The sequence below is a fragment of the Molossus molossus genome, unplaced genomic scaffold (assembly GCF_014108415.1).
Source record: "Molossus molossus isolate mMolMol1 unplaced genomic scaffold, mMolMol1.p scaffold_m16_p_17, whole genome shotgun sequence".
NCBI lineage: Eukaryota > Metazoa > Chordata > Mammalia > Chiroptera > Molossidae > Molossus > Molossus molossus.
In genome coordinates, this window is record NW_023425352.1 from 26,993,690 (window position 1) to 27,021,211 (window position 27,522).

The 27,522-nt window shown below is 36.7% G+C and overlaps 1 protein-coding gene across 2 annotated transcripts in view; it reads left to right on the forward strand.

The window, feature by feature from the left end:
* Positions 1 to 19,911, forward strand: part of TM9SF3 (transmembrane 9 superfamily member 3) — a 69,923-nt gene extending 50,012 nt beyond the window's left edge. For both annotated transcript variants that reach the window (XM_036265110.1, XM_036265111.1), the window contains 6 exons: positions 6,884 to 7,023; positions 9,863 to 9,931; positions 12,815 to 12,961; positions 13,427 to 13,510; positions 13,652 to 13,728; positions 19,511 to 19,911. In XM_036265110.1, coding sequence (XP_036121003.1) covers positions 6,884 to 7,023; positions 9,863 to 9,931; positions 12,815 to 12,961; positions 13,427 to 13,510; positions 13,652 to 13,728; positions 19,511 to 19,578 — 585 coding nt within the window. In that variant the 3' untranslated portion in view covers positions 19,579 to 19,911. The remainder of the gene's footprint in view (positions 1 to 6,883; positions 7,024 to 9,862; positions 9,932 to 12,814; positions 12,962 to 13,426; positions 13,511 to 13,651; positions 13,729 to 19,510) is intronic.
* The last annotated feature ends 7,611 nt before the right edge of the window (positions 19,912 to 27,522 follow it).

Consider the following 27,522-nt stretch of genomic DNA (forward strand, 5'->3'; position numbering starts at 1 on the left):
GATACGTATTTTGCAACTATCTTCTCCCATTTTGTGGTTTGTCTTTTTATTCTCTTCAGAGTGTCCTTGGAAGAACAAATGATTAATTTTGAAGTCTGATTTATTGATTATTTTGTCTTTTATAGTTTGTACTTTCCCGTCTTATTTAAGAAATCTTTTGCCAAACCAAAGATCAGTAAGCTTTCCTTGTGTGTTTTTTTCTAGACATTTCATGGTTTTAGCTCTTAAATTTAGCTCTATGACCCATGTTTGGTTACTTTTGTATATTGTGTGAGTTAAGGGTTAAAGGTTTGTTTTGTTTATGGCTGTTTAGTTGTTTCACCACCATTTGTTTAAAATATTATATTTTCTCCACTAAATTGTATTAGCATTTTTGTTGATAGTTAATTGACCATGTTTATGTGGATCTGTTTCTGGATTTTCTGTTGTTTTGTTGATTGATTTGTCTTGTTTTTATGCCACTATCACACTGTCTTGATTACTGTAGCTTTACAGTTGTAAGTCTTAGACTCAGTTCTTCTTTTTCAAAATTGTTTTGGCTTTTTAAGTTCTTGGCATTTCCATATAAAGTTTGAAATCAGCTTGTTCACTTCTACAAAAAGCCTGCTGGGATTTGATCAGGATTGCATTGAGTCCATAGATCAGTTTGGGGAGAATTGACGTCTTAATAGTATTGAAAGTCTTTTGATTAATGAACAAAACTTCTCTGCAGCATTTTATAGATTTTAGTGTTTAGGTTTTGTATATCTTCTATCTACTTTATTCTAAGTATTTAATATTTTTATGCTTTCTGTAAATGGTGTTTTTTAAATTTCAGTTTCTGATTGTTTATTGCTAAACAAATATAGAAAAACAAATAGAATTTTGTATATTGGCTTTGCATGCTGCAACTTGACTACATTCACTTAATAGTTCTAATATTTTTTGTAGAGTCCTAAAGATTTTTTTAAAAAAATTATGTTATTTGTGAATTAAAACACTTACTTTTTCTGCCTTTCTAATCTGTATGCCTTTTGTTGTTGTTATTGTTAATCCTCACCGGAGGATATTTTTTCCATTGATTTTTCAGAGAGAGTGGGAGGGAGAGAGTGGTGGGGGAGAGAAACATTGATGTGTGAGAGAGAGACATTGATTGGTTGCCTCCTGCACACACCCAACTGGGGAAGGGATTAAATCTGCAACCCAGGTACGTGCCCTTGACTGGGAATTGAACCTGTGACCCTTTGGTACTCAGGCAGATGCTCTAACCACTGAACCACGCTGGCCAGGGCATGTCTTTTGTTTCCTTTTCTTGCTTTATTGCACTGACTAGAACCTCTATACAATTGAATAGAAGCAGTGAGAGATAACATCCTTGACTTATTCCCAGTCTTAGGGGGAAAGTATTCAGTCTTGTGTCCTCAATTAAATGTTCACTGTAGTTTTCTTGTAGATGTCCTTCATAAAACTGATGAAGTTCCCTTCTAATTCTAGTTTGCTGAGAGTTTTTTTTTAATTGTGAATGGAGGTTGGGTCTTGCAATGGCTTTTTCTGCATCTTTTGAGATGATATATGATTTTTTTTTTTAGTCTGATAATGTGAATTGCATTGATTTTTGAATCTTAACCCAATTTTGCATTCCTTTTCTAAACCTCAATTTGTTATGATCTGTTATGCATTTTATATATTGTTGGGTTTCATTTGTAAAAATTTGTTGTTGTTTATACATCTATATTTATGAGAGACAGTGGTCTGTGGTTTTCTTTTTTTTTAAACTTATCTTTGTTGTTGAATGTATTACAGATATCCCTCCTTTTTTCCCCCCTTGACTCCTTCTTCCCCACTCCCACCCCGCTCCTGCCTTCCCTACACTATTGTCTGTGTCCATTGGTTATGTATATAAGTTCTTTGGTTTCTCTCTTCCTGCCCCACCTTCCTCCTTCCCTTTGAGGTTCCTCAGTCTGACAACCAGTTTGCACTTCTTAATCCCTTCATCTTTTTCACCCCCCAACCCCTACCCATTTGGAAAACAACAAAAAGTTCTCTGTATCTATGAGTCTGTTTCTGTTCTGCTTGCTCATTTTGTTTGTAGATTCATTTGTTGATAGATATGTATTTATTGCCATTTTATTCATATTTTTTTGCTCCAAGAAGACCTGTCAACATTTCATATAATACTGGTTTGGTGGTGATGAACTCCTTTAGCTTTTTCTTATCTGGGAAACTCTTTATATGGCCATCAATTCTAAATGGTAGCTTTGCAGGATAGAGTAATCTTGGTTGTAGGTCCTTGCTTTTCATCACTTTATTTATTTATTTATTTATTTATTTATTTATTTATTTATTTATTTATTTATTTATTTATTTATTTATTATTTTTACAGCCAGAAGTTATGGGGACTTCTCTTCCTGGCACTGGAACCCTGAGCTGGGGGGCCTGTTGTGGGACGGGGACCCCTCACTCCTCAGGGAGGACCTTCACAGCTGAATATCCCTCCTGATTTTTATCTGCCACACATGGGTGTGGGACCAGCCTGTCCACGCCTCTTCCACACCTCCTACCAGTCTCCATGTGGCTTCTTTTATTTCATAGTTGTAGGACTTCCATTCAGCTTGATTTCGGGTGGTTCTGAAGGATGTTTGTTCTATAGTTTAGTTGTAATTTTTTTATTTTTAAATCTTTATTGTTGAATGTATTACAGATGTTCCTCATTTTTCCCCCATTGACCCCCTCCTCCCCACTCCTTCCCCCCTCCTGCCTTTTCCCACACTGTTGTCTGTGTCCATTGGTTATGCATATAAGTTCTTTGGTTTATTTCTTCCCACCCCCTAACCCCTTTCCCTTTGAGGTTTATCAGTCTAGCAATGAATTTGTACTTCTTTTTTTTTTTTATCCTCATCCGAGGACATTTTTCCATTTTTTGTACAGACAGAGTGGGAGGGAGAGAGAGGAAGAGAGAGAGAGGGAAACATCGATGTGAAAGGGACACATCGAGTGGCTGCCACCCGCACAACCAACCAGGGCCGGGGACAAACTGCAACCGAGGTACATGCCCTTTAGCGGGAACCGAACCCGGGTCTCTCCGGACCGCAGGCAGATGCTCTAACCGCTGAGCCAAACCGGCCAGGGCTGTACTTCTTAATCCCTTCACCTTTTTCAAACATTCCCCCAACCCCCCTCCCAACTGGCAACCAACAAAATGTTCTCTGTATCTATGAGAATGTTTCTGTTCTGCCTGTTCATTTTGTCTGTAGATTCCATTGTCAATAGATATGTATTCATTGCCATTTTGTTTGTTCATATATTTTGTCTTTTTCTTCAAAAAGACCATCATTTCATATAATAACGGTTTAGTGGTGATGAACTCCTTTAACTTTTTCTTGTCTGGGAAACTCTTTATATGGCCATCTATTCTAATTGACACCTTTGCAGGATAGAGTAATCTTGGTTGTAGGTTCTTGGTTTTCATCACTCTGAATATTTCTTGCCACTCCCTTCTGGCCTGCAAAGTTTCTTTGGAGAAATCAGCTGACAGTCTTATGGGAACTCCCCTGTAGGTAACTAACTGCTTTTCTCTTGCTGCTTTTAAGATTCTCTCTTTGTCTTGAACCTTTTGCATTTTGATGATGATGTGTCTTGGTGTGGGCCTCTTTGGGTTCGTCTTGTTTGGGACTCTCTGTTCTTCCTGAACTTGTATGTCTGTTTCCTTCACCAAGTTAGGGAAGCTTTCTGTCATTATTTTTTCAAATAGATTTTCAATTTCTTGCTTTCTCTCTTCTTCTGGCACTTTCATGATGTGAATGTTTATATGCTTGAAGTTGTCCCACAGGCTCCTTACACTATCCTCATTTTTTGGATTCTGTTTTTTTTTTTTTACTGTTCTGATTGGGTGGTTTTTGCTTCCTTATATTCCAAATCGATGGTTTGCTTCTTGGCTTCACCTACTCTACTATTGATTCCCTGTAAATTATTCTTTATTGCAGTTAGTGCATCCTTCATTTCTGACTGGTCCTTTATTATGCTCTTGAGGTCCTCACAAAGTTCACTGAGTGTCCTTATAAGCAGTGTTTTGACCTCTGCATCTGATTGATTGCTTATATCTATTTTGTTTAGTTTTTTTCCTAGAATTTTGTTCTGTTCTTTCATTTGGGACATGTTTCTTTGTCTCCTCATTTTGGCTGCCTCCCTGTGTTTGTTTCTATGTATTAGGTAGAATTGCTATGTCTCCTAGGCTTCCTACAGTGGCCTGTTTTAGTAGATGTCCTGTAGTTTTCTTATTATATCTTTTTTTCTGGTTTTGGTATCAGGATAATGCTAGCTTCAGCCACTATGGAAAACAGTGTGGAGGTTCAAGAAGAAATTAAAAATAAAACTATCATATGATTCAGCAATTTCAATTCTGGGTATTAATTCCTAGAAAATGAAAACATAGAATAAGTTTTCAACTTCAAATCCAGTATTTCTTTTATTATAGTACTGAAATGGCTCAAGAAACAGAATGAGAGTTATTTATTAGCATGCTGAAAATATCTGATAAAGTTAGGCCTCTTATAGGCATTTGTTTTTGAGTTGATGATGCCATGCTTATTAGGTACTATTGCCAATTAAATTGAAGCTAAATCATCTTTATATAAAGCTATAAAGTCATAAAAATGTATGAACTAGAAAAGGATGATAAAATAGTCTACTCTGAGTAGGTGTTGAAGAAATGCATAAACATAATATAATGGCTGACAAGATAATATATATTTCCTGAGAACCACCTTATCTATAAACAATTACTGTCTACAACCCTAAATAAAATTTATATCCTTTAGCATTCTAAAATAGCCCACTTCAGGCTGCTTTCTCCCTTTCCATCTTACTCACACCACAGATTTTCCAAAGGCCAGTCTGGAAGCAAAGGTAGAATAAGTAATAGCCACATTCTTGGTTTGTGACCGAGACTGAGAAGAGTTGGTCAGTTGCTACATCTGTGAGGTATTAAGTACTGGTAGGCAGTATTTGTTTCTAACTGGTTCTTATTGTAGATATTGGAGGCCCTCAACCTGGAGTAAGTCTTTCCCCTCCCCACTGCATGTTTTCACTCTCCAGTGGTCCCTGGTCAGTGACTAGGAGGCTAGGGGAAGGCCCTGTATTGGTTTGAGTTCCAGGGTTTTCACCAGTATATTAGACTAATTTTTTTTTAACTCTTCGCTGCTAAATTTAATTTTAAAATAAAACTTTAATATGGAAGCAAAATATAGAAGGCTGATATAAGCATGATTCTATTAGTATAAATAAATTTTACAAATTCAGTATTTTAACATTTTATATTTATGAGAGCAGTAAAGTTGTGATGGATATGGATCTGATATCAAAAGGTATGAGTAGCAGTTCAGTCCTATATTCTTTTCTTTTTTTTTTTTCTTATCCTTACCCGAGGACACTTTTCCATTCTCTGTTCAGATAGAGCGGGAGGGAGAGAGAGGAAGACAGAGAGAGAGAGAAACATTGATGTGAAGGGACACATCGAGTGGCTGCCACCCGCATGACCAACCAGGGCCGGGGACAAACTGCAACCGAGGTACATGCCCTTAGCGGGAACCGAACCCGGGTCTCTCTGTACCACAGGCCGACGCTCCAACCGCTGAGCCAAACCGGCCAGGGCCAGTCCTATTTTCTTCAGTAACCAATTTAATTGGTTGAATATCAGTATCGAGAAAAATTCTGACTTCAGGGATGATTTATTAGTTCCATGTGACATTTTTTTTGGTTTAAAAAAACAGCTTCCCTTGCAATCTGAGAGTATTCTTCAAATAAACTCATTTAGAACTTTTATACAAAGGAGTAGAAAATTGGTTTCATAGTTTAATCACTGCATTTCTAACAAATTGCTCACATTTTTTATCCTATATAAGAAAAAGTAAGACGAGAAGGGGGAAATTAAGCAAATGATAAACAGTTGATAATGTCTTGATGAGGCTGTTTATAGGTACCTTTATTGACTGTTCTTTATTTCTTTTATTTCTTCAGTTTCATTTAACTTTTTCCTCATTTTTACTTTCTATTAATTAGAATCCCAAAATGTATAGTTAAAAGAGATCTTAGAGGTGATTTAGTCCTACTTCATTTTTCAGAAGTTCACTGTGAAGTGATCTTAACTGATACTGGCTGGAAAAGAGCTTGAAATTGTGTCCATGTGTACCCAGATTTATCTAAAGAAAAAATCACAAAAGTAAATGTTTTTCTGACTACTTTGGTTCTAGAATTTGACATCGTCTTCCCTGTAACTTTAGACTTGGAATTACTAATAGTCAATATTATTTTAGTAATGACACATATATAATAAATAGAGCTATGCTTCTATTGATAATATCCTACTGTAGTCCAGAGTAGAAATGAACATGGTCTTTGAGACAGACAGGTCTGAATTGAAATTTTAGTCTGGCTACCTGCTAGTTGTGTGATCATAGGATTTATTTAGCCTAAGTATCATTTTGTCCATATATAAAATAGTGAAATAACTTATGTAAAGCTCTTTGTGCATATTAGGAGCTCAATAAAGTGTAGCCAAGTAAATAAGTTGGTTATAATGAAGGAAGAGGAAGGATTGTTACAAGCATGGCAACTGAAATTGAAAGAGAAAAAAGGACTATAGCAGAGACAGTATGAAAGAATAGGAAAAACAAGGAAGTAAAGTAAATAGGAAACACTTCAACTTATATTTAGTTCAATTTTAATATTATAAAGCACATTCTTTTCCTATTTTCATTAGTGTATATCTTGCGCAATTTTAACCCACATTGAATCTAAATATTTACTTTTGTTATCAAATTGTGTTTAAATTTTTGTATCCCTTTTATTTATCTTTATTAATGTTATTGTTCTGAATAATCACACACATTTTAATTTTATTTACAGGTGGCCGTTTGTTGCATCTGTTTTTTTGTTATTCTTCCTCTAAATCTTGTTGGTACAATACTTGGCCGAAATCTATCAGGTCAGCCCAACTTTCCTTGTCGTGTCAATGCTGTGCCTCGTCCCATACCGGAGAAAAAATGGTAAAGAGCATGCAAAATCTTACATGATTGTCTTTCACAATGTATAAGTTCTTAAGGCTGTGACATATATGTAACTTAGAATTGGCATGTATTTATAAGACTCTCTTAAGTTTTAAGAATTTGTCTTTGTTTTTTCCTTCAGCCTGTATTGTCAGAAATAGTCATAAATTTTATCCTTATTTCACTTTCTGAATATTGGTGCCATTTACAGATTAATTAAATGCTTTGATAAGTACACTGTGTGTAAAGGTGGGTGAAAATGAAAGCTGCAACCGTTTTATAACTGCAGCCTACAGCCCAATTCGACCTGCTGTTTTTATTAAAATGAGTTTTGTTGGAACACCTGTTTGTTCACATATTGTCCCTGATTGCTTTTACAGTGCAACATTAGAATTGAGGAGTTATGTCAGAGACCATAACACCTGCAAACCTGACGTATTTGCTACCTGAACCTTTATAGGGAAATTTTGCCAGTCCCTCATTTATAATTTGATTTTCCTTTCCAGATATTTTATTATTCTGAACAACACTGACACATATTTAGAGCCATATATATCCTACAACTGAGAGATGAATCAGGGTTGAGACCAATTGTAACTGACTGACTTGCAGTCTTTATCTTCACTTCTGGGGTATTGTCGAATCTCTCAAATACATTGTCATCTTTTATGCACAAAATGTGTTCTTGAGGACCTCCTAAAAAGGATGACAAGTATTTCTGTTTAATAGATGAAGAGACTCTTCTGTTGCACCAGTGTAAACATAGTTCACAGTTTATTTGACCAGTCAGCTTTCAAATTATGATTCTTGATGGCTTTTTAATTTGAGATGATTTATAGTTTTTCAAATTTTGGACATAAAATGAGATGTCATTAATATGTTTATATCTCTAATTCTTTTAATTCAAATTTTAAGAAAATGTGAACTGAACGTATATATATATTTTGCCTCTTAAAACGAGTAAGTTGAATATTTAATAATATATTAAATTTAATATTTATTAAATTGATTTCTTCTATTCTTCATACTTCATTTTCCTAATTCTTACTTGCAGACAAAATTAGGACAGTCTTACTGTACATTTGTTACATTCCTCATCTCATAAGAATAGCTGTACAGCTCTGGCCAGTTTGGCTCAGCAGTTAGAGTGTTGGCCTGCCGTCTAGAGAGACCTGGGTTCGGTTCCCGCTAAGGGCATATACCTTGGTTGCAGTTTGTCCCCAGCCCTGGTTGGGTCATGCGGGTGGCAGCCACTCAGTGTGTCCCTTTCACATCGATGCTTCTCTTTCTCTGTCTTCCTCTCTCTCCCTCCCACTCTATCTGAACAAAAAATGGAAAAATGTTCTTGGGTGAAGATAAAAAAAAAAAAAGAATAGCTGTACAGTAGGCTACATAGTCTTAATAAGGGATATGTATGTTCCTAGATATTTTGCCACATTATAAATGTAACTTACGTTCAGGTACTTATACAGTCATTTGTAGACTTGGAGGTATGTAGACATTTATATAAATGGAATCTGAATAAAATAGCTTCTATTGATTAAAAGGAAAGTGATCTGTTTTAGTTTTAGAAATTGTTTGTGTTCTTTTTTTTTTAGATTGGTTTTATGAGAATTTTCTAGTTGGTTTTTTTAACTCAACTATATTTTTCGAATTTGATTTTTTAGGCCCTTTGGTGTCCTGTTACTCACCTATTACTGGGGATGATAAGTTTAAAGGAAAAGCATAGTCAGAAATCACAAAAGTTCTTCTAGGTCACTAGAGCTAGCAAAGGAGGGGAAGGAACAACATATGACCTTGCCAACCATGGGTTAAATTTAGGTGTTAGAAGGCTTGTGTGTATCTTCATTTTCTTATATAGACACATGGGAACCCAAATTTGAAAACTAAATCATGCTCGCACTCTATCACCTTGAGAAGATCATTTTAACCACTGTAGGTCTTGCTTTCTATAAAATGGGGAAAGAAGACTAAATTAAATGATTTTTTTTCTTTAGTTTTTCTTCCAGCTCTCAAATTCTTTGGTTTTCCTCTCAGTTTTTTAGTTTGTTCATTCTAGAGATCTAGTTTAGTGCCTTTTATGTGCCAGACACTGTGCTGGGCACTGTGAGTACCTAGATGAGTAGCTTCTGCCTGCAGGGTTTATGATCCAGTGAGGTCTGCATGTAATTAAGACAGTTACAGTGTGGTGTAGAAAGTGCTGTGATGGAGTTGTGCTCAGAGGGCAGTGGAAGAATGGGGAGGCGCCGGGAAGGCGGCAAGGGGACACTCGAGCGGACATGTGCAGAGAGGCCTGAGACAAGGCATTCCAGGTACAGAGTGACCAGCTGCAGTTAGTAAATGTTTACTGAGTAAATGAGTGAGTTTGACACTTATTTTTTTCATTCTTTGGCTCCATTATAACTCAGGACTCATAATATCTTAATTGTATAATTCATAGCAAGAGAAATTACTGAACCAATGAAAGAGTGAGCAAAGAATGGCAAGGCCACCGTTTGGGAAACATTATTCAGTAGGGATCTCAATCAGACTTTTATTGTCTTTCTCTGTGGCTTTCTGTAAGTAAATGCCTGTAAAGTTCTTAGAAGTTATTGAGAGATATAGAAAGGAACAAAAACACAGAGTCTTTAATGCTGGAAAGAATTTTGACTCTAATCTAGGACTAATTTGAAGACCCACCTCTGTCATGTCTCTTTGGATTTTAATTTTTCTTTTATTGATATGTTTCTATTCTTTAGGTTGTTTTTAAGTACTAAGCATCTGCTTTCTGTTACCAGGATTTATATAATATAACATAAAATCATACTAGAGCTTTACTGTTAATTTTAATATTTTGTAGGTTTATGGAGCCTGCAGTTATTGTTTGCCTGGGAGGAATTTTACCTTTTGGCTCAATCTTCATTGAAATGTAAGTTTTGGCAGTGTATTTATGCTTTGAGGGATTTAATTGATATTAGAGAATTTAGGACTTAGGGTAGGGTGGGAAAGCATCATAGTCAATTCCATGGCTTCTAGAAAGGGGTCCAGGTATCTATCAAAAAATAATTTTCTGCTCTGTTCTCAAATATTCAAGTGAAGTTTACACGTTTTTTGTATTATGTTCTAGACCACTCTCATTTTACAGGAAATCTTAGAAATCAAAGCATGCACGCTAGAGAATGCTAGACCAGCTTTTGATCACATGTACAATATAAGAAATTACTGGTTTTTATTGTATTTTTAAAATATTTCTGAGGGTCCAAGGAACTAGGTAAATAATGACCTACCAGTTAGACTATCCTGGCATCTTCGGATGCATAGTCATTCCTAGTTTCCTTCCACAGAGACCTGCAGGAGTGCTGGGAAATGTGTGTGTGTTTGGGGTTGGGAGGTAGGCCACCTTGTGTCCAATTACCATGCTTCACAACTGCATCCTTGGTTACCGCTGCAAAATGTAAGCCTTCTTTTTCTTAGCCTGCGTTCCAGTGTTTCTTGATGGGAATGCTCTGGCATTTTAGGCAAGGCAGCTCAATGTATGGGACTTTCTCAAGAACTACAGTCATACACCTCGGTCCCTGCCCACAAAATGCCAGTCATTGTAACGGCTCACAATTCCTTTCCATGTTTTCTTTCACTGCTGATTCTCTCCTGCAGAGTGGACCCCTCTTTAACAGACATGATTGGATCTGATAGTTGGTTAATTGAAAGTTGGCTCATGTAAGGGAATTATAAAGAAAGATACATACATAACATTTTATTTTAAAACTAAAAGTGCATTCTTCACTGATTTTTAAAAAAAAATTTTAAGCCAAAGTCTTTTCTGTGATTTGTATCTAGTTGGTGTTTCCGTCATTTTTCCTTTGACCTTCATAATACATCTGTGCTTTCCAGCCTTTTTAAAGTGGAGCAAGAACGTGTAAAGACCCATCTGAAACATTCTAAGTGCAGGATCCTTCTAGATTTGAACATTTGTCCCTCAGTCTTTTATTACTATCTCACCCACACCTAACTTTATAACATTTTTTAGCAACTTACCTTATTGAACTTTTCCAAAGCATTCAAAATAATTTTTAGAAATCACACATTCTTTTTTATCTTATGTTTATTATTTTATGTGACATTTAATTAAATTGTCTAATTACACTAACAAGTACAACTGATAGATTTGGGCAAGCTCTTGCCCGCTGTTAGTACTAGTCAGTAGCTCAGAGAGGGATTGGATTGGCGTATGTGTCATTTTAGCTCGTGGTTTAATAAAGCCAGTTCAGGAACTTCTCTCCTCTCCGTCTGATACTGCTTTTTGTCCTCACCCTGATGTGACCAATTTTTTCTCCTATCCCCATCCCCAGTTCCTTCTGGTTCACATCTCTTCCTGCTTTCTCAGGTACTCTGTTCCATTAGATAGCCTTTCTGCTGTATCTTCACCTTCTCCTATTTTGACCCCTTTCACACTATGCCATTCTGCCCTTGGTGGCTGAAGTGATCTTTTTGAGGTATCAGTCTGATCATGTCACTTCTTTGCTAAAGACTTCTTGTTTTCATTGAGGTGAGTCCAAACTCCATAACATGGCCAATAAAGGGCCCTTATAATATAGGATCTGGCCCTGTTCACCTTCATCTCTTAGCTCTCATCTCTTCATTTGTAGTTCTAGCTACACTGACCTTTGAGTCTTTCAAAATACAGTGAATTCCCTTATTTGTGAGCCTTTGCCTTTGCTGTTTCTATGCCTGGAACATTATTTTTGTTATACCTACCCCCTATCCCTCACCCTCCATTTCTCACATGCCTTATCTGATTCTTCTCACTTACTCTTCCTCCCAAAGCCCCACCCAGCGAAACCAGTAAGATGCCCCTCTTAGATGCATTGGTAGAGCACGTATCACAATGTATCATGATTGCCCCTTTACCGGTGTCCCCGCTGAACAGTAAGCTCCCTGAGAGTGGAGACTGTGTCATCTTCACACTTCTGTTCTCACTGTTCCTGACAGAGGAGATAAGGAACAAATGAACTAACACAAGAGAACAAGAAAAAGATAAGAGACTAGAAGATACCCTTTCTAACTGAATGATGACTTGGGTAATGGAATTAGAATAGTCTTTTTCTTAGTGTAAGTCTTTCTTTTATTTTTTTACATTGTGTGATTCCTTTAATGTAAATACAAAAGGGCAGAATAATACTATAGTGTTTAGGGTTAGGCGGCAAAGTGGGTATGGCTCAAGGTGAAGGTTGGTGGTCATTATAGAGGCATGAGGGGAGTTTCAAGGGTGGTGACAGTGTTCTGTTTTCAGAGCTTAGTGTGAAATACTAACGCCCTTTCTCTGTCTGTCCTCTGCATAAAGCTTCTTTAGTCTTTCTTTTCCTAGTTTTTCCTCCCTAATTTTATATACATTATTACTCTATCAAACCTAGTTTTTAATATAATAGGATATTTTGTAAAATACAAAATACATTGCTTGAGTGATTTTGTATCTAGGAAAAAAATGAAAGAATGAGGGAATTAACTTTATTTTACAAATATGAATTTTTAGCTCTTTTTATTTGTTCTTCCACATTTTACTCCTTTAAGCTTCTAATTCATTGTTTGCTTAGACATAAAAGTTCCACTAAAGAAATTGTTCTTGAAAGATTATCCAAGAATATTTTGGAGAGAATTTAGAGTATTTAAGATGAAAAAAGGTAAGGGAAATTGTTGGAAGTTACTTGAAAGAAAAATATTGAACTTTAAGTGAGAACTAAAATGTGAGACTTAGTGAGAGCAGGGTGAGCTGCAAGATGAAGACTAGAAAGCTGTCTTTCTGCATTTTATTCAGGTATTTCATCTTCACATCTTTCTGGGCATATAAGATCTACTACGTCTATGGCTTCATGATGCTGGTGCTGGTCATCCTGTGCATCGTGACCGTCTGTGTGACCATCGTGTGCACATACTTTCTGCTAAATGCAGAGGATTATAGGTGGTGAGTGCTTATTTCTGGGAAGAACCTCTGAGGACTGTACTATTTTAAAATTAGATTTCATTTGAAGTATGTTGAGTGAAGTAAAAGACCTGTATAAAAATTTTGCTACATGTATAGGGATTTTTTTCACTTATAAAAATGATGTAGATAAATATGATGAAGATTTTCTGTTGTAAAAATCATGAAAAATAGTATCAGTCAGTTTTTTTGTATTAATCAGGGTCACTGTGTTAGAAATACTTTCACAAAATGCTTGATATAGAAAGAGCTAGGGAATCGGATAAAATTCAGGATCTCTTCTTCTAGTTCTTAGGCTCTCCCCTTGTTGATGTATTTAACTGTGAAGTATGCGCATTTGTTTTTAAATAGACAACATTTTAAAGGAGTTTTTAAAATAAAATTCTTTGCTTTTAAAAATCCTCATTTCAATGCCATTCATTCAAAAGAGCTATATTTTCCCCCCAGGCAATGGACAAGTTTTCTCTCTGCTGCATCAACTGCGATCTATGTTTACATGTATTCCTTTTACTACTATTTTTTCAAAACAAAGTAAGTTGAAACATTTTCTCATTTTGTATTTAGGAAACCGAACTTATCATTTAAATACTAGAATTTAAGGCCTTATATTTAAGGCCTTACATTGAAAGTGAAAATGGATATACTATTTATAGTTATTTTGTTTTATTTTAGGATGTATGGCTTATTTCAAACATCATTTTACTTTGGATATATGGCGGTATTTAGCACAGCCTTGGGGATAATGTGTGGTAAGTTCTGAAATTCTTGGAATATCATGAGTAAATAAATCTTTGAGTGTTTCAGAATCAGAAAAATATAGTAATGGGAAATTAAGAAATTACATTCTGATCACGAACACCAAAATAAACTCAAGAGTCTGATAGACTTTTTTTTTTTTAGTTCCACCTTTAGCTGTAAGGATAACAGAATAAGGCAGATGTGATAATCTTGTTAAAAGCTAGGTTCTGGTATGACATTTGTGGACCCTTTTGGGGTACCGGGATTGCTTTTTTTCTTCATCAGAAGAATCTCTCATGCAGATTGGTGGTTGTCAGAGGGGGAGGTGGGGCTGTGGGTGAAATGGGTGAAGGTGGTTAAAAGATACAAACTTCCACTTATAAAATTAATAAATCCTGGAATGTTATGTACAGCATGGTGACTACAGTTAATAACACTGTATTGTATATTTGAAAGTTGCTAAGAAATTAGATCTTAAAAGATCTCATAAGAAAAAAGTTTTCTAACTGTATGTGAAGTAGAATTATTGTGTTGCATACCTGAAACTAATATAATGTTTTATGTCAATTTAAAAAATGATCTATTGCATTTATATATACCATGTACATAATTATGTGTGCACACATGAATGACATTCATTGTCAAGTAGTAAAATTTATTCCACAGACTATAAGGGAAGACAGTCTCTATATTATGATCACATGTTCTATTTATAGCTGTTGTGATAACCTTTCTTTGTGATAATTAAATAGTTAACCAACTCTGGCGGAAAGATGAATAGGAACTGAAGGTTAAAATTAGATTTATGTTGCCTTGGCTGATGTTGTTCAGTGGTTAGAGCATTGGCCCACAGACCAAAGGTTCAAGAGCACATACCTGGGTTGAAGGTTCGATCCCCAGCCTTGGTTGGGGTGTGTGTGGGAGGCAACTAAGATATGTTTCTCTCTTTCTCTCCCCTCCCCTCCTTTCCACTCTCTGAAAAGTAAATGAAATAGATATCCTCAGGTGAGGATTTTTTAAAAAAACAAACAAGCCCTGGCTGGTTTTGCTCAGTGATTAGAGCATCGGCCTGTGGTCCAGAGAGACCCGGGTTCGGTTCCCACTAAGGGCACATACCTCGGTTGCAGTTTGTCCTCGGCCCTGGTTGGGTTGTGCGGGTGGCCACCACTCAATGTGTCCCTTTCACATCGATGTTTCTCTCTCTCTTTCTCTCTCTGTTCCTCCCACTCTATCTGAACAAAAATGGAAAAATGTCCTCGGGTGAGGATAAAAAATAAGATAAAAAAAACAAACAAAAAAAACTAGATTTGTGTCATATGTGAACATTCTAGTATATCTTTAGGTCATTGAAGTTTCCTTTAGTATTACTGGCCATCTTTCCTTCAGAGTAGTGCTCATTGAACTCCTCTTTACTTAATATGAGATCTTTCTTTATTATCACCACCATTCTGTGAGGGTTAGAATAATGGGATTATGCAGAGGGTTAAGTTTTTTTTTTTTTCCTTGATATGTCATCTTTGACCTAAAGCAATACTATCTTGATATTTACAAATAAAATGGAATGAATTTAACTAAAAAAATTTTAATGATGTTGAAATTTTATTTTGCCACCTGAAAATCTCAGTACATTTACAGTTCCCTGTTGTGTTGGCAGTGTCCCAGTATTTATTCTTCAGTGGGTTTATATGCCTTCAATGCCAGTCAGTTTTGGGGGCAGAGGGGAAACAGGTCAGGCTGTAACTGATTAAAATGTCATCATAATACAGAATTATACATACTCACCAGTTATGTATCAGTAATTGAAAGAAAAATTTTTTGAGCCTGGCCATTGTGGCTCAGTGGATTGAGTGTCGTCATTCCATGGACTGAGAGGTCCCGGTTTGATTCCCAGTCAGGGCACATGCCTGGGTTGTGGGCTCGATCCCCAGTAGGAGGACGTGCAGGACGTGATTAATTGATGTTTCTCTATCACATCGATGTTTCTATCTCTCTCACTGAAAAAAAATCAATAAAAAAGTGTGTGCGTGTGTGTGTGTGTGTGTAGATAGATAGATAGATAGATAGATAGATAGATAGATAGATAGATAGATAGAAAGAAGTTTTTTTTGGTACGTGCCCCTTGCGGGAACTGAACCCGGAACTCTCTGGTCCACAGGCCGACACTCCAACCACTGAGCCAAACCGGCCAGGGCAATAAAAACATATTTTATAAAAAGAAAAATAATGTTGATTTTTTTAACACAGAAAAAGGAAACAAGTATGTTAAGATGGGAAATAGATTGTTATAGTCTATATTTTGAGCATAGCATTTTAGTTTTAAAGAAATTAAGTTTAAAAGAGTATCTTTTTATTATTCCCAAGACATTTACTATTCTAGAGAGCATATTCACTATCCTCCTCTTATAAAGTCATATTTTTATAAGCTTATTCTTGAAGTACACCCATGAGATTAGGAAAAATGATTCCCTAGTTTGATACTATTTTGCTTTTAAGCATATATTCACTCAAAGGGGAAGAATGTATTATAAGTCTAGGAAATTTTATTTGATTGTTGGACTAGTGTTATATTATGCCAGTTAAATTTATTATTCTAGTTAACATTTTGTAGATATTTTTATGTTCTAAGGATTCAGGTTCATTTTTACAAAATTGAAAAATTTTTTTTTACCTATGACTTAATGACTTCTATCATATAGTAACTATCATGTAACTATTTCAAAATGAATTATCAGTATTTTATTTATTTATTTATTTTTTATCCTCACCCGAGGACACCTTTTCATCCTTTGCTCAAATGTAGTGGGAGGGAGAGAGAGGAAGAGAGAGAGAGAGAGAGAGAGAGAGAGAGAGAGAAACATCGACGTGAAAGGGACACATCGAGTGGCTGCCACCCACACGACCCAACCAGGGCCGGGGACAAACTGCAACCGAGGTACGCGCCCTTAGCGGGAACCGAACCCGGGTCTCTCTGGACCACAGGCCGACGCTCTAACCGCTGAGCCACATCGGCCAGGGAGAATTATCAGTATTTTAAAGTATGATTTATATTATAAAATATCTGTTTATTGCGAAAATAATTGAAATAGGTTTGCTGTGTTGTTTTGGCGATGTTTTCTTTTAATGTTTAATATTTAATTGTGGGGCATTTTCAAATATATACAAAGAGAGGGGAAATTTATCTGTTTATCTGTCTATAGTGAGTCCCCATATACCTAACACACCTAATATCAATAATTATCATTTCATGGCCCATCTTATCCAACATGAATCTTGAACCTTATGTCATTTCAACTGTAAATATTTCTGTATATAAGAATATATATAATAGTTCTATAATATAATTATGTAACTACATTGTGATATATATAAATGTTTATATTATATATAATTGAAATGTTCTTTGAAATAATATATTTATTATATATAATAATGTTTTAGTGTGTGTGTGTGTATATTAAGGAAGTATATGTGTGTGTATATATATATATATACTTCCTTAATATATTCAAATATTTCAGTGTTCAAATTTATTCGACCTGTCCCCACTTCTCTCTCTCTTTTTTTGGTTAATCCTCACCTGTGGATCTTTTTCCATTGATTTTTAGAGGGAGAGAGAGAGAGAAACATGGATGTGAGAGAGACACATTGACTGGTTGCCTCCTGCACCACCCCGACCAAGGCCGAGGTTTGAACCTATGATCCTTCAGTCTTCGGGCTGATGCTCTAACCACTGACCTACTGGCCAGAGCCACATTTCTCTTTTAATATGTCTTGTCATCAAGATTCAATTAAGACCAGTGTATTGCTTGGTTAAAATGTCTTTTAATGCCTTTTTTTTTTTTTTTTTTAATCTCACCTGAGGACATTCTTGCATTTATCTTCAGATAGAGTGGGAGGGAGGGGCAGGGGTGGAGAGAGAAACATCGATGTGAGAGAGACACACGAGTGGTTGCCACCCACACCACCCCAACCAGGGGCAGGGACAAACTGCAACTGAGGTACCTGCCCTTAGCGGGAAATGAACCTGGGACTCTCCAGTCCGCAGGCTGATGCTCTAACTGCTAAGCTAAACTGGCCAGGGCTTAAGGCTCTTTTAATCTGTTGATGTACTTTCTCTTTTCCTTTCCAATTTATTTAAGAAACTTGGATTGTATTTGTGTGTTTGCTTTAATTCCAATAGAGGTTTTCACACTCTGGATTTTGCCAAGGAAACCCTGAGATGTCATTTAATGTTTCTCCATGTGATCCTGCATATTTCCTATAAAGTGATAGCTAGGTCTGTAGGCTTGATTATACTAAAGAATATTTATCTGCCCTGGCTGGTTTGGCTCAGCGGTTAGAGCGTCGGCCTGCGGTCCAGAGCGACCCTGGTTCGGTTCCCGCTAAGGGCACGTACCTCGGTTGCAGTTTGTCCCCAGCCCTGGTTGGGTCGTGCGGGAGGCAGCCACTCGATGTGTCCCTTTCACGTCCATGTTTCTCTGTCTCTCTCTCTTCCTTTCTCTCTCCCTCCCACTCTATCTGAACAAAAAATGGAGGAGTGTCCTCGGGTGAGGATAAAAAAAAAATTTTTTTAAGAATATTTCACAAGTGGTTTGTAAACTTTTATAGTGAGGCCCTTAATATCTAGTTGTCTCTCTGTGAGGTTAGCAGCATTGATAACTATTGCCTAGCTCGAGTAATTCAGTGCTTATAATCTAACTTTGTGGTTCCTTTTATATTTATTATCTGGATAATTCTATAAGGAGAAACTTTTTTTCATCAGCTGTTTGGTTATCTTGAGGTCCATATATATAGGAAAGGCAGAAGAGATTTCTTTCTTTCCTTGCATAAACCATTTAGTTCAAAGATGACCAGTTAGGTGTATGAGTGTGTGTGTGTCAGTATTAACTCATCATGGAAGATTTACTTTTAAACTTTCAATAATGGACTAGCTGCTAAATTCCTAAATCCAACAGAGAATCTTCTCTATGACTTGAATGACCAGCTGTCTTGTACTAAAGATAAAGATCCCTTAGTATTTGCAGTAAAGAACTATCCAATCATTCATTCATACAACAAATATTTTTTGAGTACCTTGTCATGTGCCAAGCACTCCAGCATCAGAGGTAGGTACTTAATTTAACAAAACAGACAAATGCCTCTGCTTTCTGGTGTTTTGAGTCCCATTTGAGGCTTATTATTCAAAAATGACATTTCAAAACTCCCAACCTACATATATGTCTCTCAGATATGCCTTCCATTTTATAAACCGCACAACTTGTACAATTTAAACATAAAAAAGAAACCCTCAGAATATGCTTCTTCTCTAGAGCTTCAAATGCTATTGGGCCAGCTGGGGTCCTCAGTCCTTCCTAAAGCGAATTTGCAGTCATTCTTACCTACTTATCTATAAGATTTCATATGGTTTAGGGAACATGTTAATATTGGTTTAATGATTTAGTATAATATATGCTCATATTTTTTTAAAAAGATATGTTTTTTCATTTAACAACTTTTTGTTATTCACAAATTATTCTGAATTTATAAAAGATGTATTTTAACTCATATTTATTGATTTATATATGTAGTAATTGCTACTTAATTCTGTATCAGGTCAAACTTGGTGTATGGTAGTATCAGGTGATATGCAGAACAAATGATATAATTTTAATAAGTTCAGAGAGAATGCTAGCATAATGACATTATCTTGATAAAAAAGAATAACTTTCCAGAGCAGAGGGCATTTAGTGTTTATAAAAGATGGATACTGCTCTGTATGTATTTGTTTCAAAACATCTTATTTTATCTTTACAGGAGCAATTGGTTACATGGGAACAAGTGCCTTTGTCCGAAAAATCTATACTAATGTGAAAATTGACTAGAGACCCAAGAATACCTGGAACTTTGGATCAGTTTCTCTTTCACAGGGGTGGAACTTGCACAGCAAAAAAAAAAAGCGCAAGAAGAGATTTGAGCGTTAACACTGGGTACTTTGTGGGTCTATCTTTCATGGATGGCGTAAAGTAACATCTATTTCCATTGATCCTAGGTTCTTACTGACTGCTTTCTCCAACTGTTCACAGCAAATGCTTGGATTTTATGCAGTAGGCATTACTACAGTACATGGCTAATCTTCCCAAAAACTAGCTCATTAAAGATGAAATAGACCAGCTCTCTTCAGTGAAGAGGACAAATAGTTTATTTAAAGCATTTGTTCCAATAAAATAAATAGAGGGAAACTTGGATGCTAAAATTACATGAATAGAAATCTTCCTGGCACTTAGTGTTTCCACGCTATTGAAAAATGATGTTCCAGAAATAATTACTTTTTCTCTTATTTTTACTGCTATCATCAACCTATTGTGGGACATTTTTATATATTGAATCTGGGTTCCTTTTTGACCTGTTTTATTTTATTTTTTTCAATTCAACTGCATCCTTTTTTAAAAAGAGAATTAAAAATATTAAATTCTGCATGTAATATATCTTCTGTCATCTTAGTTGGACCAACTTCCCATTTATTTATCTCAAAACTATCCAGTTACATCTTAATTCCATCCAAAGAAGATACAGTCTGAAGATAGAGGTGTACTCTCTACAATGCAATTTACTGTACAGTTAGAAAGCAAAGTGTTAAATGGAGAAGATACTGTTTTTATTAAACATTTTGAGATTTAGATAAAGTACATTTTAACTGAATGTCCTAAGTGATGATCTTTTCTCCACCCTCCCTCCCCCAGTTAGTCTTACATCTTTTTTGGGTTTGAATGAAGGTTTTACATAAGAAATTATTAAAAACAAGGGGGGTGGGTAATAAATGTATATAACATTAAATAATGTAATGTAGGTGTAGATTCCCAGAATGCATTTGGATGTACAGATTGACTACAGAGTACTTTTTTCTGATGATGATTGGTGTAGAAATGTGTGAATTTGGGTGGCTTTTTACATCTTGCCTACCGCTGCATGAAACATGGGGTTTCTTCAAAATGTGTGTGTGTCTTCTTTTGGGAGGGGGATTGTTTTCTTCTGTTTCTTTTCCAAGACTCCTATAGGAACTAAATTTGTAATTTAGAAACATTTAATTTTGTTAATCCTGTCTGGGGCACTTGAGTAACATCTAAAGCATTACTGCTTTAGAATGTTAAAATAAAATTTCCTGACCAAATTGTTTCGTGAAAATAGATGTGTTTGCAATTTGAAGCTATCTTTTCAAAAGATAATATTACTGAATGCAGTTTTTTTCATAAATTATCAATTACACTTTTTTAATACAGAGAACCCACACTTTAAAATCCCCAAACTTGCTTACATCTAGATTATCCAGTGCAGTCATAGAGTGAATGACAAACCCTTTGAATGAAATTGTGGCACAAAATCTGTTCAGGTTGGTGTACCGTGTGAAGTGGGGGTAGGGTGAAAGTGGTTAACTTACTAGTAGATGAGCAAATAAAGGTTACAGTTTCTGAGAGAAGTGATTTTAATTTTGAATACATCTTTCTGGAACTATCCATAATGTGAAGTTTTCCTAGAACCATTGAGTTTCTAGTTTAATAGTTTGCTATGCAAATGACCACTGAAAAAAATACTGTATATTGGTATTTTTAGAAAGAGTCAAAACAGCTATATTTAAACCTTATTGTGAAACTCATGCCATTCATAGTTACAAATAAGATGTTTCATTATAAAATATGTTTATAAATTAATAGACTCTGCATCCTATCATGTGGCATATAACCACTATAAAGAGTGAAAAATTTGATAGGTTACCACTAAGTGTGGCTGACAGAAATCTGATCAGAAGCTGCAGGTAAATTCTTTTCACACCAAAATGTTATATTAATGTAATACACTGATTCTTCCATTTTCTCCTTCTTACCTGCCTTTAAGATCTTACAAGAAAAACTAAAAGTCAATATTTAATGGCTTATATTTCTAACTACATGTAAAGTACTTGTAACAGTATATAGTCTGTCTGATGGAGTGTACATTGGACAGCAAGATTTTGTAATAAAATGAAACTTGTTTCTCATCAGCCTTGCAGGTAAGATGTAGGGTTTTAAAAGAAGGCGTGGTTTAGCTGCTTTCCGGTGCACTAGTTCTTTCTATTAAATTGAGCTCTGTTTGGACTCTTCAGCGAAAAATAGTTTTCTAATTTTCATATATATTAAGAGCTCTATTAAAATGAATATAAATCACCTTGAAAAGTTCTTTAGAAAATATGTCTGGTTTATGGTTTCATAGAGGGCCTGGATGTGGTGTGTCTTGAAGATGCAATTCATAAATGGTTTAGCTCCCTAGCTCTCAGCTGTAGACTAGTAATAAAATATTATCTAAATTAAAGGGTGGGGTGTTTCCACTCCATTAATGTTGCGTACCTTTTCATATGTTAACATTATTTGCTCAACTTCCCAACTGTTGCTATCAAATACTAAAGATAAACTTTCCCCTTGTATCTAGAAGCATATTTCTCCTAAAATTTAGCTCCATCAGTAATTGACATCATTATATATATGTCCTTGTACAAGTGTAGGATAAGTTGGAAATGTAATGGCTGGGGGGATGGCAAAGCATTCTTTAGTAGATCAGGTTGGGCTCCTAGATTGTACTGGGTTTGCCCATAAGTCAAGCCCCATGCTCTTAGAATTCATTATTCTGTGGTGATATCTGAATGGTGAATGGTGTATTCACTTGATGAATGGTATGCTTGGGTATTTTCCATTGAGAGTGGGTGGACCTCTTCATAAAGGTGGTTGCTGCAAATTCCAGTTCTTCCAAAAGCCACTTTATTTAGGGTTTACCCATAAATTGTATTCATTTTGATAAAGCTTTTGTTTCTTAAATGTGTACTCTCCACCTTATGCCAAATGTCTTGCAAATAAATGTTATTTTAAAATTTCCTCAATTTTTACAAATGTAAAAAAGAAAAAAATGTATTAATGTAATTTGTTCAGGAAAAGCTACATACCGAAGGGCTTCTGTATATGAAGTCTGGGAAAGAAAAGCCTGTTTGTAATCTATACACTGTAGTTCCATCTGGTTTTCAGTTTAGATTTTAGCGTGTCTTAGTGCTTCATTTTCTTGATTTATTGGAACACAATAAATAGGAGTAGTGATGTATGCAAACAAATATTTATTAATGTTTTATATCTTCATAAAATTTCAATTATGAAGCTATATTTTAGCAATCAAGATATTAAAAAGAGAAGTGACAATTTTAAAAGATTGTTTGGAAGTGTATGCAGAAATAGACTAGACTAGATTTAGAGATAGGGTAGATCAGAAAGTTAACAGCTGCAGAAATTTTGTATGATAAATTCAGTATGAGGAATGACTCGTTCCTCCTGTGAGCATTTTCTAAAGCTATCTGATTTGACATTCTTCTCAGCTATAGGCAGACGTGTGCAAAGACAAAAGTAAAAATTGTTACACTGTGTTAGGAAATGAAAATAAAGAACTGTTGTGAAAGCTGCTTACACTGAAGTGTTGGTGAGCTAGGATTGCTAATAACTGGCTGATAAATCAGTGTTCTGTGTGTTCACCCCCGCTCATCAGTGTAGGTCATTTGAAAATTTTAAACATAAGTAAGAGCTTAAGGTGAGGAAGAAATGACATGGAATTCTGTTTGAAAGCCAATAGAGCATAACTGGGTGGAAAAGCAGTCCCATTTGGGCTTTTCAGCTCTGTCAAACCTGAATCTATAAATCCCCACAGAGCACATTTAATCAGTGACAGAGTTGGAAGGAAACAGTTATTGCTTGGTGATTACTTCCATTTGTACACATCCTTGGTTTGTGTAGGCCATATTCCAACTGGCTTTTTAGTAATAGAAATCCAGTATATAATGTATCAAATACATTTGAGGTTCTAATCTAGTCTGTTTAACTGAAGTTGGATTTTTAAAAAGTAATAAAAAGTTAAATGTACTTCCCTTGGAGCCTTTATTTCTTTACTTTTTGAAACAGGTGAACCAAGAATAAGGGATAACCCATTATTATTGGCACACAGGAAGAGATTACTGACAGCTTTCCACAATGAATGAATAAAGCAGGGTTCAGCAGGCGTTTTTGTAGAGACCAAACGGGGAATATTTGAGGCTTTGCGAACCATATGGTCTCTGCTGTGACTATTTGACCTTGTAGCACATAGTAGACAGTACATAAACTAATGAGTATGGCTATGTTCCAGTAGAGTGACAGAAACAGCCAGTGGATCATAGTTCTGGCCCCTGAAATAAAGGATTTAAAATTTAGGATTTTATGCCCCCCAACTTCGTAGTTTGGAAAAAAATTCATTGTACAGAAACTTGGAAGAATGCTATAATGAATGAGGGTTGTCTTTTTTTTTTTTTAATGATTTTTTTCTTTTATTATTTTTTGACACTTTTTTCCATGTAAGCTCCAGCTCCTACACTCAAACTCCACAATCCATGCCAGTTATTCTCCTGATTGATAATAGATTACGTTTGTCTAGTACTTACTATTTTTTCGAAGGATTTTCAGATATGTTTCCTTACAACCATCCTATGAAGCTGATAGGGTAGACACTTCCATTTTATAGAAGCCATGAAAGGGTCTCATTTTTAGCCCAGAAGTCATCAGGGTTAGGATTCTATTGCTGTAACTGCCAATTGGGTCTGTCACCTCCAGCCTGTGGAGTGGATAATGTATATGGAGATCACACTCAAAATGAGTGGGATGGAAGGATTCTTTTTATTGTACTACATCAAAATCTGTCATCAGTTTCTCCTGATCTGTTGTATTTTTTTCATCTCCAGTTTTAACTAGTTATTTGAACCCTTTTTCACCCTCTGATCCTATTAGCTTCCTCAGTCAACACCTGTACTTGACAGCTCCTGTTAAATAGTTTATGTTGGTACAAATTTGAGTTACTTTTGATCTCTTTAATGAACCGTTTTCATCTTGTTGGAAAACTAGGAGAATAAGAGAATCTTATACAGCCAACCCCTTGATATCAATGTGAGAACTCATTAAATGGTTAATCTACAGGTTAACATTAGAGGGGGGGGAATAAGCCTACATTGGGATATGTGCAGTCGATCAATGGTAATGTAGTCTACACATTTATTTGAAATTATTTTCAAAGTTTAAACTGTGAAGGTGATAGGAGTTTCAACTTTTTAAAAAAAAATTGAGTCACAAAAGGCTTTAAATGGCTGCTAAATCTGTATTAAATATTTTTTATTTTTTCCAAATAACTCAAAAATACCTTCTCAGGGGTCAGTAATGTAAACTAAGGAGTGAGCCAGTGGATGAGTACCCACTTGTTCTGGAGGCTCTGTTCTTTGCCTTGAGGAGATAACAATGTGTCGTGGCCTGGAAAGGCAAAATGAGGTGATGGCATGTGTGGGGTCGTTCAGGAGGGCAGATGTGGAGGGGTTTGAGAGCTACTGCAAGAGAAATGGGTCACTCTGGGTATCGGGGTAGAGATGGAGTGAATTGGGTGGAGGACAGGCATAGGACTACAGGGGGGAAGCCTACATCCACTTGCAGGTGTTCTGCACAACCATGTGCCATGGAGGAAGAAACCTACAAATAGGAATTGAATGAAACGAAGTTGAGCTTCTTTAGATCATGAAACCTTTCATTTTAAATCTACCTCTAGTTTTTTCATGGAGTTTAAAGAAAAATGTATTTAAGAAATATATAAAGTGATGAGGAGTGAAATCAGGAACTATGGAAATGAGAAAAGATATTAATTGTCCATTTTCAACTGTTCGTATCTAACCTATAATCCAAATATTTTGTTGATGTTGGTCGATACCAAAAGCAGCATCTGAATAGGGCTCCTGACATAAAACTGCAGCTTGATCGTCAAGGAGCACCAGTGTCTTCAAACTATTTGGACAAAGTGCTGGTGAGAAGACCTGGCAACTGCTCATCAGGTGGAGATTAGAGGCAATAAAAGCTCGCGGCCTCAGTGCTTGCACAAGAGGTCTCTGTAATGTCTCTTCCAGAGGAATTCCCTGCTAATGAGGCCAGTTGGCTGTTTGCCTAGTGCCATCTGGAGACCTGGAAGTGTCACAGAAGTTTGCTAGGCCTTTTAGATGTTGACTTTGTGGAGTTGTCTACTGACAGGTGGTGACCTTCACTGGGTTAAAGGCAGAGAACTATGGCGTTGGGTTTGACTCCTTCCAGCCTTCAGGCAGAAATGTCATTCAACCCCCTTCCAAGTCTATTGCCTGTTTAATGGCCACTTGGCCTTTCCTGCCATTTGGTGGCATCAATCCCCCCATCAATTCCTTCTGCTGGTCAGTTCCTAACCAGACCTTGCCCAGTCTAGCTCCATTCATTATGTGCTTATTTGACGAAAAATGATAGCATGAAGCAGGGTCACTTGCATTTTTCTCTAAGGGCCAGGACGAAATACTCAGTAGGACCCTTCCACTGGTTAACGTAAACCTTTACTGGTTTAAAGGACTTGTTATCCTAGTTATTAGAGGAGAAGACAGATGATCATGCAGGAAATCTGGAGTCCTGTATAACCAAGCTCTGGTCTCCCTGTCGACTATTTTGTCATCAGTCTGTGAAGCCATGTGGAAATCCAAAAGGGAAATTAAGTCTATTTTTCTACTTACAGTTTAAATGAAAGAAGATTGTTCTGGGCATGATGCTGAAAATCTGTACACATTGGTGTGTTTTACTTCTTGATTAGGGTAATTTTGCTTGCATAAAAGGTCTTTGGAAAGCCTCATGGTAATACTTTTTATGTCTATAAATCAAAATGGCTCAGTTCTGACAATTTTTACATTTAGGGGGTAAATAGGAGTGGGTTTCAAATATCTCTTGATTATTCTAAATTATTTGGGATATGTTTTTAATTGGTAAAAAAAAAAAAAAAACAGACTTCAGAAATTGGTCATTTTTATTCCATCAAGCTAATGGTGAATGGTCTATTTAATAAAACATGTCTGTAATTTAACACAAATAGCACCGTGCTGCTGTTCATTTGTCAATCTTTTTGCCTGTATAAAGCATCTTAGACTATTTTATTAAAGGATAGATTGGGTCACTTAGAGGGGAAATCCATCATTTTAAATCATTCCCTAAACCACTAGATTAGTGGGTGGTGCAGCAAACACCCCTTCATGGCTGAGAATCGAAATCCTCTATTTTTTGTGCACTGAAAGCAACCAGAGAGAAGATTGATTTCATCCCTGCAGAGAAATGATTGTCCGAAAGCACACAGCGAGTTGGTAGGGAAACGGACCGCTCACGAAGGGCTCCTGGTCCTGCGCTCCAGCTCTTACGACTGCTGCCTGCCTTCGCCCACGTGTGCACTGGGAGTTGTAAAGGGAGTTATGAGAATAAAACAAGCCGGAAAGTCCAACCTTGATCTTCAGGAGCAGCGGTCTCCGGTGGGAGCGCCGCGGACCCAAGGTCCTTGCCTTCAGCATCTTAACCTCGCTCCCCTTCCTCCGAAGTTGCGGAGGTGCCGGGAAGAGGAGGGGCTTCGCCTCGGGCGTCCGAGTGATTGGCTGCCCGGGGACCCTGGCGAGGGCTGTCTGGTCCAGCCCGGGTGGAGAGGGGCGGAGCGGCCACTGCTCCAACCATCGCCACCACCGCCACAGTTGCAGCCGCCGCAGCCTCGGCCGCTGGGCAAGTATCTCCGAGCGGCGGCTTCCGTGGAACCCCGACGAGGACTGGGGCGCCACGCTCTGTTTGCTCCGCGCCGAGCCATACTGGGCGCCCTCGCGTAACCGCCGCGCCTGGGCAGCCGCCGACCCGACCCTGTGTACCGTCCCTCGCCCTAGCCCAGCTTTCCGCACACGCAACTCCCTCGGTCTCTGCGGGTCCCTCGCAGCC